This window comes from Silurus meridionalis, chromosome 16 (assembly GCF_014805685.1).
Source record: "Silurus meridionalis isolate SWU-2019-XX chromosome 16, ASM1480568v1, whole genome shotgun sequence".
NCBI classification, from domain to species: Eukaryota; Metazoa; Chordata; class Actinopteri; order Siluriformes; family Siluridae; genus Silurus; species Silurus meridionalis.
Window position 1 is genome coordinate 3,851,057 of NC_060899.1, and position 13,277 is coordinate 3,864,333.

The window sequence follows — 13,277 nt, forward strand, 5'->3', positions numbered from 1 at the left end:
ATAAATTATGCACTATGGGTAAGCCCCCTCCATTTGTGTGTCTATGGAAAGGGACCACTGAAAAACTACCACTAAGTTCAGGACCACTGAAAAACTACCACTGAGGTAGGGACCACTGAAAAACTACCACTGAGGTAGGGTCTAATGAAAAACTACCACTGATGTAGGGAACACTGAAAACCTACCACTGATGTAGGGACCACTGAAAAACTACCACTGAGGTCAGGACCACTGAAAAAAAAAAAAGAGGTAGGGGGCACTGAAAATTTAACACTGATATAGGGACCACTGAAAAACTACCACTGAGGTCAGGACCACTGAAAAACTACCACTGAGGTAGGGGCCAATGAAAAACCACCACTGAGGTAGGGACCACTGAGGTAGTGGCCACTGAAAAACTACCACTGATGTAGGAACGACTGAAAAACTACCACTGAGGTAGGGGCCAGTGAAAAACAATCGCTGAGGTGGGGACCACTGAGGTAAGGGGCCACTGAAAAACTACCACTGAGGTCAGGACCACTCAAAAACTACCACTGATGTAGGGACCTCTAAAAACCTGGTGTAGGGACCACTGAAAAACTACCACTGAGGTCAGGACCACTGAAAAACTACCACTGAGTTAGGGTCCAATGAAAAACCACCACTGAGGTAGGGACCACTGAGGTAGGGTCTAATGAAAAACTACCCCTGATGTAGGGACCACTGAAAAACTACCACTGAGGTAGGGACCACTGAAAACCTACCACTGATGTAGGGCCCAATGAAAAAAAAAACTGAGGTAGGGGGCACTGAAAATTTAACACTGATGTAGGAACCACTGAAAAACTACTACTGAGGTCAGGACCACTGAAAAACTACCACTGATGTAGGGGCCAATGAAAAACCACCACTGAGGTAGGGACCACTGAGGTAGGGGCCACTGAAAAACTACCACTGATGTAGGAACCACTGAAAAACTACCACTGAGGTAGGGTCCAGTGAAAAACTACCTCTTATGTAGGGACCACTGAAAAACTAACACAGAGGTCGTGACCACTCAAAAACTACCACTGATGTAGGGACCTCTGAAAACCTGGTGTAGGGACCACTGAAAAACTACCACTGAGGTAGGGGCCACTAAAAAAATACCACAATATATAGAACTATCAGGACTAAATGAAATCTAATTCCTTACTGTACTTAAGTAGTTTCTTTGCAAATCTGTACTTTACTAAAGCGTTTCCATTTGGAGAGACTTTTACTGTAACTTCACTACATTTCAAAGTAAAATATCTTTTCAACTAACTTTGCGAAATCAGTCGTTCCTTTTTATCTATGAGTGGATAAAAACGTAACGGGTCAAACACTCAGCAATCCACCAATCAGGGTCGAGCGTGCGCTCTGTTTAGAACTTGATTTGATTACCACTCTGTGGTATCTACTTATCACCTACATACAGTTCAACGTCAGTTCAACAGCAAGCAGAACATTTAGAGAGGAATAAATGATCAAAGAAACTCCAGACTCGAACTCGCCGCAACACACGTGGGCTTTTTTTGCAGGATTTTGTTTTTAAGAAGTTGAAAGGACGATTTTGGGCTCGTGATGATTTGAATAGATATCAGTGTTTGACTCATATCATTAACATCAATATTAACATTCGAGTCTTTTCACATAAACTGAGTTGATTAAGTGAAGAGTCTTGTGACAAAAATGATAGGAACATTATAGATATAAATTCTAGTACGTAAGTACATTTGAAAGCAAATACTTTTGTACCTTTACTCAAGTCAAAGTTTAAAGGGACACTTTTATTTGAGTCATATTTTACCAAGTGGATTTCTGGTTTGTGTAACATAGGTACAGTTTTGCCAAGTCTGTGCCCATGATAACCTCAGATTCCATGTCTGTGGAACCTGATGTGGTCCTCTGCTATTTTACCTCATCCACGTTAAGTGTGTTTGAGCTACTAAATACTTCCCTCCAGCTCAGACCATTAGGACCATTTTCCTCATGATCTCAGTTAAAACCAAAGATCCCATTTGACTCCATATTATTATTATCTTATGTGAACATTAACCGAACCTATTGCGATCCAGCGAATAAAAAGACAGAAACTTAACATTTTGGGGAAAATATCAATGTAGTTTTATTGCAAACCAAACAGTCACATTAATCAAACATTTTACAATTTTACAGTACATGTTTAACAGTTATTACACATAAGCATATCCTTAGTTGTTTTGTTCCAAATATATTAAAACTAATACACAGACTCAAAATATACAAATAAACTTAAATAGCAGTACACAGTCATATCGAGTGGAATGTGGTGAGCGAATGCAAATGGAATGCTTTTTTTAAAGGCTTCGTTACATCACAAAGGGGGGGGAGCTGGAAGACTAAAGGTGAGATGAAGGCGTCTGATTGGTCGGTCCAGGCGTCTATCTACACGCGTACATAGCAGCAGATCCCTTCCAGCAGTTGGCCCAATCAATCAAGAGGAATGAAAAATTGACGGATTATGGGTGAATTTTTTTTATTTGATTCCTAAATCAAAGACTAATTGTGCAACCAAAATTGAGGTCATGCAAATGATGACAGATTGTGGTCATATGACCCAGAGGACTCATGAAGGAGAGGGAAGATGAAGGCACATGTACACACAGTCCTCTGGAAGCAAAGCATTCACATTCTGTTCTGACATCAGCAATACTCTTGAATATGGGGGTGAAAAGAAAAACAACTTGAAAGTAAAAGTCCATTAGCACTCCTGCACATTCTGTCTCTCTCCATCCAGAACAATCTGACCAGGATGTACGTAAGCAGAGAAGTAACCATGCACTGCATTGACAAACAAGACGATGACGTTGATGAGGAAAGAAAGTCAATTCTCTCACATGTACGATTCGGGCCTTTGAACCAAGGCCTATGGAGCTGCCCAAGGCCATGTGCAAACAGGGGCCCCCAATCTGGGGGCGGGGCAATGGGGCTGGCTTCATTCTCATAGTGATGCACTACAGGTGGGACTCCATGGGACGTCATTTCCATGGCAATGAGCTACGGGTTTTCAGAGTCTATGGGATGGTGTCTCCATGGTGATAGGCTACAAGTAAGAGTCCATATTGGGAGCGTAGGAGAAGCCCAGAAAGGCTTCGGCGGCGTCGCTGATGCTGGCCGTCACCAGAGCACTGTCTGGGGAGCAGCCAATGGAGCTCGGCACCGGCTCGTCTGTGAACTCTGGGTCGAAATGTCGCAGGTCATTGGGGCCAGTCTGCAAAAAACAGAAGAACATTTATCAGACAAACAGTCATACATGAAAATCTTTTTACTTTTATGGTGAGCTAAAATCTCATCAGTGTAGTCAATCCTATATTCCCAGGAGCTTCAGTTTGATTTCACCAAATTTAAGATTCTACGCCGCATTGAAATTTTTAAACGAAAAGTAGGTCAGTGGGTTATACGATCAGTAGTTTATTTGAAATTGTGTTAATTAGCTAATTAATTTAGAATAAATTAATAACATGGTTGCATAAAAGATTTCCTATCAATTAGATTTAAAAAAAAAGTGCTTTAGGGCAAATCCTTTGGTGTCCCCATGATCATGAACCCCCTTAAACAAACCATGGGAAAATCACTTCATGTTCAGCAAAGGAAAGCCTTTGGGATTATTCTGCCCTGAGAACATAGATTCATCCACTATAACGACCCCTTATCCTAACAAAACGTGCACTATAATGGAACATACCACATTTGGGTTGAAAGGAGGGGTGAGCTTCTTAGCATTCAGATCGTCCCAGTTGATAGGGGAGAAGAACATGTGGTTCTTGATCTCATTCTGTAAAAAAAAAAAAAAAAAGCACATTAGTTGATTCACATGTTGAAACGTTGATTCACATGTGATGTGCTCAAACAGCAAACTTACAAAGTCATCGGTGCAGCCTAGCCTTTTGGTACGGTCTTTCTGTAGCAGACCCTCCAGCAGATGGCGGGCCGCATTGGAGATGTTAGGCTTCAGCTGCAGCGGTTTGTTCAGGATGTTGTCGTACATCTCGGCTGTGTTGCGGCTATAAAATGGAGGCTGTGGGGCCCAGTGGAAAAAAAAAGAAGTGCGGGGTTAAAACACCTCTCTCTGTGGTGGAGTAATTATATATCTGGCATGGTTCCTACAACGCTGCAATACTCACCAAGCCGTAAAGCATTTCATAGAGCACGGCGCCCAAACACCACCAGTCCACCGTCCGATCGTACGGCTGCTTATGCAACACCTCTGGGGCCAAATACTGAGAAAAAAGAAAACGAGACAGAAGGTAAACATGAGTGGATTTGTCACAGGCCGAGGAAAAAAAAGTGGCATCTAAGGAAAAGTATTTACTTAGCGCTTTTGTTTATTTACAAAGGTTACCAAAAGTGACAAGAACAAAAAAACAGGGCCTGTAGTCTCAAGCAGCGGAGACATATAGACGTACCTCTGGCGTCCCGCAGAACGTAGACGTGGTTCCGTTAGGCTCGATGTTCTCCTTGCAGAGGCCGAAGTCGGTCAGTATGATGTGTCCTTGCGAGTCCAGAAGGATGTTTTCGGGTTTCAGATCCCGGTAGACAATGTTCAGAGAGTGAAGGTATCCCAGAGCGCTGGCGATTTCGGCCGCATAGAAACGGGCACGGGGTTCCAGAAAGCACCGTTCTCGCTGAAGGTGATAGAACAGCTACAGAAAGAGAAATAAAAAGAGAGGGAGAGTATGATTAAGTCCTTGGACCGACATCCTGCAAGGCATATTTAATCAGTGCTTTCTTCACTCCACAGTCCCCCAACAATGGAAGGAAATGAGAGTATACGCTACTGAAAGATACAGCAGACACACAGGACCAAAGCTCCATCAATGCTAAATTGAGCTGCCCCCTTACACACACACACACACACAGGCCCTCCCAGCCATTTCCTGAATAGCTCCCTTTAAAGAGCACAGAAGGGATATCCGCTCTCTGTCTCCGTCTCCCCCCTTCACTGTCTCGCTTTGTCTCTGCTCGCTTTACCTCTCCTATGTCCTCCAATTTTACATGCAAATCAAATTCCATGAACACTCTGCAGTAATCCTACCTCTCCTCCATTGATGTAGTCCAGCACGAAGTAAAGTTTGTCGGCCGTTTGGAAAGAGAAATGCAGACCCACGAGGAACGGGTGCTTCACGTTCTTCAGTAAGACGTTACGCTCGGACATGATGTGTTTCTCCTGCAACGTACAAAGCAAGGAGGTCAGGGTTTAATGTATCCATCATATATATCATATATCAGGAATCAGACGAGGCAGAAAACACTACCCAGAAATACATTTTCACACACACACACACACACACACACACACACACACACACACACACACACACACCCCCTACAAACCCGACTACAAACAAACTATTGAAGGTAAAGTTAGAAAAGGGAGAAGTCGAACACTTGGCATCCTTATCTTGACCTAACATATTTATAATGCATGTGTGTTTGCCACAGATTGCAGTTTTAACATGCATCCCTGTTCAGAAGAAAAAGAAGAAAAAAAAAACACGATTTCTTAAAAAATGTCTACTGACTTAGAGTATCTGTGGTAAGCACACATACAGTATACACACACACACACAGACACACACACATAATAAGGACTAGAGTTCCCAAAAGACTTTACTTCATAAAAAACTATGGGGAATCAGTCAAAAAGGACACCAGACACCCGGTCTGGCCTTTTTAAAGAGATCGCATGTCGCACCTCTTTCTTCTTCAGGATGGCTTTCTTCTGTAGCACTTTGACCGCGTAGAATTTGTCGTCGCCGCGATGGCGAGCCAGAAGAACCTTCCCGAAGCTGCCTTTTCCGATAACCTTCAGGAAGTTGAAGTCTGAGGGCTTAGCGGTCGGGTTGGACGAAGGTCCCAGGTTGATCTGCTGAGACGGACTGGGCTACAGGACGAGACAGAATCTCAATCAGATGCATGCTGGTTTATGGAGGTATCGTTTCACGTGAGGACACTCATGCAGGAGGATACTTACAGGAGGAGAGGAGTTGGTAGTCATCAGCTCGGGATCCTGCGGTGGCGTCAAGGTCAGGATGGAATCCACCTCTGTGCTGTAAAAAAGACCAGACCAGGATTAATCCAAAAGAATTGTGCATTTGGTATGTTTATGATCATGTTGCATGCATTTTAGATTTTTGTTTGTTTGTTTGTTTTTCTATTAGTAAATGAGGTACTTACTGCTTGCAAGAGTACGAGCTGGTTGCCAGTTTCTGAATAAAATCATTCAGTCCCATTTTCCTCTGTTTCATAAAAGCTGCAAAAGAGAAAAAAAGAAAGAGAGAGAGAGAGAGAGAGAGAGAGAGAGAGAGAGAGAGAGAGAGAGAGAATGAGTCACTTGATATTCTTCCACTGAAACAGGTTTGGCTTGAAGGAGCCCCATTCATCCCATGAAAGCCTACCGCTGAGGTTCGCCACCAATCCCCTTGTTTTAGAGTAGGTCATGGCGGGAGCGCTCACGCTCGTCTCCGTTTGGATGGTCATGACTGTCTATATAGCTTTCCAGCACCGGCAAAAATCCAAAACGACACAAAAGCCCTCACTGAACTCCTCCACTGCACTTTCCACTCACTTTATACCAGACAGTGGGGCAAACTGGGGGCAACTCGTGGGCGAGGCTTGTCGCACTTTCAAACGCCTTCTCGACCTATCCGGAGCGACTGCGCTTTGAATAGTAATGAGTCACGAGTCACGTCCCGCCCACGCGCGCGCCACCAACGTCCCATTGCGAAAAGACGGAAAAATGGTACTGTATTCTCAAAGCTTTTGCCGGGTTGCCAGATTTAGGGCGGGTTTAATTTTTTTTTATCGTTTTCTTCCAAAGTAGACCATTAAAATAATAATAATAATAATATGCAGCTTAATTTTAAATGAACTAACGTATGTCCTCTGAAGTCAAGCCTAATTATTGTGGGTTTTAATCATTAAACAACCCATTCTTTGTGTAATTTGCAATCTGGCAACCCTGGATAAAACCTGATAAAAAATATACAGTATATATTTTTTTTAATACAGAAATGGGAATGACACGCGGAAATAAATGAAATGTGTTAGCAATCAATGAGCAATTGTTCATCTTAGACTTGAACACAACGTGTCCATTGGACGTGAAAGCATCTAAATTAATATTGTTCGTGACTTAAAAATATATACAAATGGATTAAGGAGTCTGGTCACGCGCAGGAACAAGCCCAAGAGCATAACTTATAGATACATCAAAGGGATGAATGGAAACAGTTTCTTTTGAACTCGAGAATCACCTGATACAATGTAACCTCCTACCCGATCAGATAGAGTTTCCGGTCACCGATCCCGCATCGACCCCGCCGAACTCGGTTCAATTTGCCGGTGAAATCCACGTGACCATCGAGCAGCGACCCGAGTGAGCTCGCGCTCTCTCCTAACTGCCCTGGAAAGCTCGCGCGGCGCCGACAATAACGAGCAAGCCCGTGCCAGGAACTTGAGCCGGTGTTGCCAGATTCTTTTCCCAATCCCAAATTACTCCAACCCACTTGAATTTTGAATCGGTTTCAACAAACTTGTCAAATAATTTTCCTGTCTACAAATAATAAAAAAAACCAATGCTTATGTGTGTTTGAGGTGTGAAAGATTTAATTTTAGATGCATGATTTCCATGCAGTGCAATGCATAACAGTAGGAAGGCATTCTCCATTATCACCATCAAGTTCATTCTCACCTTGCAATAGTCTCCAAAGTGGTGTGAATCCAGATGTTTATGTTAGACAGGATGCATGCCTATTTACTCACCCAGACCTCCATATAAGCAAAGTGTAGGTCTTGTACCATTATAAGTGAAATGTGATATGAATAACTTTACAGCAAACAAAAATGTCTAAAGAATAAATATTTATATTTCATTCTTAAAGAAAAAAAACTTTAATGTGCAAACTTTTATTTGTCTGATATATTTCAACTAATAAACAACTCCACAAACCCTGTAAATCACTGAAAAAGTTCCTGTTCACATTCCATGCAAGGAGCACCAATCTGGCAACACTGGCCTCAGCTGATTAAAGGGAAAACGCTACAAAGCTGAGCATTGAACAAAATTTCTCCATTCATGCTATAATGAGAAGCTATAGGTGATGTCCCTCAACAATCCAGGCTGCACAAATGCTATAGGGAAAAACCTGTGGAAAGCATTTACACAACACCAGAGCACTCAGAGGCACTCACTGATTAAATCACTGATCCAGCTCTATTAGGCTGATCGACATGGAAGAAAAATGACTTCAGCTCATGCATAACCCTATAAAACTGCTCACACCATGCATCTCACTGTACACGCGCCTTTATTCCAGATGTGGATTATGATCGAATCCGAGGCTTCAATTATATTGAAAGTCTATAAAAGTGAACCCATTGAACAGTTCAGATTCGGATGCTCCGTTATACCTTATTCATACCATCTTATTGTTTCAGTCCAAAATTAGAAAAACATAAATACCTAAAAACACGAACCTTTAAGTCGCTCGTTGCTCCTCATCGTCCCGAGAAAGTGTACTCGGTCTGGAACGGTTTACTTTATCACATGCAATCCAAGACTCCTTATCAGCTTTACACCAAGCAGACATATAATAAGTGTGTTATAACCAGGTCAAAAGATCTCACAGAGGTGACAACTGGTAGGATTTAGTGCGGTTCATGGCAAGCTCAGGAGAAAGGGCAATGAAGTGTACATTTCCTTGTTGCTATATTACCTTTGATATGTATTGAAACATTGAACATTGAAACAGATTTGAGAAAAGAGAACCGGATCGTAAACGCCTTTTAGAGTTAAAATTAATAGGAATGCATTTCATTTTTCACATCTAACCGATTCCTCGTTAACAAATGAAACGGCACAAGCATCGAACCTAAAGATCCACACTGCAATGCAGCTATACGGCAAAACAGAGATCAGCTGAGTGGGGGTCTAAGAGATGACAGGTGCTAAAGCATTGACATCAATACTGAAGATTAGGAAACTGGTCTGTCTGAACAGAGCGTGCATAAATAAAGCAATTTACTGTATCACTGTTCTGAGGTAAAGCACAACATACATTTCACTGCCACGATAGGTATTCGAGAAAATGAGTTATGGTATCATAAGAAATGTGTGAACTCATTAACCACACTTTTTGGTTTCATTCCAACCCCTGTAGCCTTCAGTGCAATTTTTCCAGGAAGCTGGAAATAATATGAACTCTAAATACGGACTCTCACAGCTATTTAATGAAGGTGTTTACCTCCAAATGATGTTATGTACTTTTGCAGTATCACTTTTCAATTTAGAATGATACAAAGAAGTATTTAAGCAGAGATTCAGGTAATACAAAGGCTCAATATACTATTAACCTTATGGCTCAGGTGCCAATGCAATGCATCTACCTACTGTATAGGTCTTAATCCAAATTGTTTGTGATTTCAAAAGAAAGACAGTCATTTAACTGCTCAACTTTTGAGACTTAAAAACAGCAACATTGACTAGACATATGTCTGGACTGGAGTGGTGAACTCTGAGAAAAGGTAATGATCAACATCAGGCGTCGCTCAACCAAGAGCAGACGGGAAAAACAAATCAGAACAGGAACCGTCATTGCTGACAATAAACACACCTACAATTACATTGTTATCATCTTTCAGGAGCTCCTAGAAAACCATAGCAATTAAACAGGTTTTTGGTTGAATCCCACTACTTTTTACAAACCAATATGTTGTTTTTAAACATGAAAACGCACACACACACACACACACCAGAGTTTTTGTTTGCACCTTGGCTGCTGCCATAAATGCCAGAGTTAAGATTTCTACAGTACAATCAGACTTCGACTTTGATATACTTTATGGATCCCGTGAGGGAAATTATTGCGTTACAGCAGCAGCAGCAGGTTACACAAACAGTATCATGGGAGAAAAAACAAAAAGCGGAATGTAACTCATTGTAACTTAAATAAATAAATAAATACAATAATGTAGACGATGCAACATAAAAAACAGAGTGCAAACTGGCAATTCAAAAAGTAAGAAATGAAGAGGAATTAAATGTGATAATTGTCAGTGTATGTATGTATGTGTGTAAAGTGACTAATGAATAATGAGATGTGTTTATAAGTTGTTATTAGCATCTGTTACAGAGAGGTGAGTCATTGTACAGTGCAATGGCATATGTTAGGAATGTTTTCATGAAGCGTTCTCTGTGACAGCGAAGCTGAATGAGTCTGTTGGAGAATGAACTCTGCTCGTCTGTAAGAGATCATGTAGTGGGTGGGATGGATTTTCCATGATTGACAGCAGTTTGTTTAGTGACCTGTTGTCCCTTAGTGTCTCCAATTTGTCCCGTTTGTGTCCAATTATGTATTTAGCCTTGCGGATGATTTTATTGATCTTGCCTGCATCCCTGGCACTGATGCTGCTCCTCCGGCAGACCACAGCACTATAAAGGCCACACACACTGCTAAAAGATTTCCTGCTGCATACATTGAAGGATCTGAGTTTCCTCAGGAAATAAAGTCTGCTCAACCTCTTCTTATACACAACATCAGTGTTGGTCCTGCAGTCCAATCTGCTGTTCAAGTGAAGACCTGAATACTTGTAGTTGTCCACTACAAGTTGGGTTTAATCACAGTTCAGTTGTACCCCTCCTAAAGTCCACTATCATCTCCTTGGTTTTCATGATGTTCAGGAGCAGATGGTTCCTGGTGCACCATTCCATAAAGCTGTCCAGAAGTCCTCTGTACTCTCACTCCTGTCCATCCCAAATACACCCCACCACTGCAGAATCATCAGAGAACTTCTGCAGGTGGCAGGTCTTGTATTGGAAATCTAAAGTAATAAGACTGCACACTGTCATTAAGAGAACATCTCTTTCAATGTATAGAAAAAAGTCAGCTAGCTAGCAGGAGCTAACCTGACAGGATTTCTGAGATGTTCCAGTAAACATCTATCAGCTTCACTGCTACTAGATACTTGTAGTAACTAAATACTAGTTAACTTTTGCTAGCTAATAGCAAAATCTACTGTTAATGCTAGATCGATCGCCAGCATCAACTAACAAGGCTGGATTTCTGAAAGGATTTCTAAATCATATTTCTTAGAACCTGTCATCCTAGTTGCCACAACATGAATCTGACAGGATATCCGATATCATCACCTCTGATGCTAAATCAGAAGCTATTATGAGCTAACTTCAATATAACTGATGGTGTGTGTGAAAGGAAAGCCGTCCATATTGTGGACAAAAACCACTGCCTAGTCCACCACTGGCACCAAAATACCTGCCATCGAGCACCTTTACCACAGCAGATAGTCTACATAGAGCACACATCATCATCATGGACTCCTCAAATCTGAGTCACAAACATCCAGAAGGAGATACAAGAATATTCGCACCAGAACCAGCAGGTTCAGAAACAGCATCCATCTATCTATCTATCTATCTATCTATCTATCTATCTATCTATCTATCTATCTATCTATCTATCTATCTATCTATCTATCTATCTATCTATCTATCTATCTATCTATCTATCTATCTATCTATCTCATCATTATAAATGTTTACTATGAGATAACCTGACAACATTTTAAAGAGTCACACTTACACGTTTATCTGTCTTCCTGCTAACACTAGATAGTAGAGATGTTTATCTCCATAAATAAAGCGATGGGAATCTTGACGCTTAGTCAACGATATGACACATTAAAGATACATATAAATCAGCTACCGATGAGATGCGATGAGATTCACCCCATTACGATGCAGTGCGAATCGATTTCGATCAGATTCAACACAATACGATTCAATGAAAAAAAAAGGATGCTATGCAATTTAGCTTGGTACAGATAGTCCACTTTTATTTCTGTGGTTCAGACAGACAGCAAATCATCAATTTAGATAAGACTCTTCTGAGTTCTAATGCATGGCCCTTTCACAAACAAGCCTTTGCTGTGCAAAAAAGAGAAAAAGATGTTCCTGTTGTGTCTCCAGGAAGATGCAGCTCTACCTCTGCCATGTTAATCTGTGACTCTCAGGACACGCCTCGGTCGCCGTAGTGTTGCGATACGTCATATTCACGTAGCGACAGCGGTGCTGAGAGAACGTGCTTGAGAAACAAATTAGCAAGAAGAAAAACGATCTACATATAAAATATTGGTCACAATTTTTTATCACTTTTTAAATAATAAAAATGCAGCACATCTACTAATAATTATATATAAATAAATTGTTTTTACCGATGCAAATATGTTAAAAACGATGCATCGTGAAACAAATGCCATGTATTTGATGCACACTTTTTAAATCAATGAATCTTACAATCCCTGCTAGATAGACATCCAAGAACATTTCTTAATCCTCACCGTAAACCATAGCTGAACGGTCAACATGAGGTGACTTGATTACAGTATTTTTAGATCACAGAACCATTTTTAGTTCACAAATAGTCTTTAGTGGGAATGAGGTAGCGTGCCAATGAGCTGACATTAGACAACTCAAAATAACCATAAATGGGTATTACCTTTACTGCCAGCCAGAAGGACAAGATAAGGCTATTTCAGGAAACATCTGAATAAAACTAGATGAAAATGATAAAACTATGCCATTCCATATGCATTCGGAGCTCCAATAATTGTAAGTAATGAACTGTATATCTGTACATGTTGTTAAGAAGCACAAGAGGTAAATCAAATTTGAAGCACTTTGCTATTGATATGCAAGAGAGTAACTTAGTGTACTAAAGGATAATTTATGCTGCTGTCAAAATTCTCTGAGCCATGACTTATGGTGCTGGTTGAAAATCCTGAAAGCTTGTGTTACGCTTAGTTAATTAATGTAAATAAGAGATCAACACTCACATATATGCAAATGAATTTGAATGAATTTATTTAATGGATCGAATCATTAATGCATGAATTAACAATTTCTCCCTCGTTGATATTTCTATCCGCTCTCCCACAAGAAATCTCTTTTTTCCATCCATCATCCTGTCAATTCCACATGCAACACCACTGTATGTATTGTGTCTTCACAGGGCACCGAGCCAAGTACATACACATACGCACTGTAAACACACACAGACGTCAGACGGATGATTTGAGGCTCGCCTGAGCTTAGCCATGCAATGACCCGCTGTTCCCTTTGTACCGGTTTGCACACCATCCATCGTCAGCTAACGTCAGCTTTCACCAAACAGCCGCACACATCTGCCATAATTACGACTCGAAGATGAGTCACT

At 41.1% G+C, this 13,277-nt stretch overlaps 1 protein-coding gene across 4 annotated transcripts in view; it reads right to left on the minus strand.

Moving 5' to 3' along the window:
• Positions 1-2,106: 2,106 nt before the first annotated feature.
• Positions 2,107-13,277, minus strand: part of sgk1 (serum/glucocorticoid regulated kinase 1) — a 45,285-nt gene continuing 34,114 nt past the window's right edge. Inside the window, exons 1-10 of one of the 4 annotated variants that reach the window (XM_046869566.1) lie at positions 7,324-7,479; positions 6,223-6,298; positions 6,020-6,095; positions 5,741-5,929; positions 5,081-5,212; positions 4,452-4,688; positions 4,170-4,265; positions 3,908-4,063; positions 3,731-3,820; positions 2,107-3,256 (exon numbers count right to left, since the gene is read on the minus strand). In XM_046869566.1, coding sequence (XP_046725522.1) covers positions 3,089-3,256; positions 3,731-3,820; positions 3,908-4,063; positions 4,170-4,265; positions 4,452-4,688; positions 5,081-5,212; positions 5,741-5,929; positions 6,020-6,095; positions 6,223-6,293 — 1,215 coding nt within the window. In that variant the 5' untranslated portion in view covers positions 6,294-6,298; positions 7,324-7,479 and the 3' untranslated portion in view covers positions 2,107-3,088. Of the gene's footprint in view, positions 3,257-3,730; positions 3,821-3,907; positions 4,064-4,169; positions 4,266-4,451; positions 4,689-5,080; positions 5,213-5,740; positions 5,930-6,019; positions 6,096-6,222; positions 6,299-6,443; positions 6,618-7,301; positions 7,480-13,277 lie in introns of those variants that run through there. The other 3 variants (XM_046869567.1, XM_046869565.1, XM_046869564.1) reach the window with 3 other exon arrangements.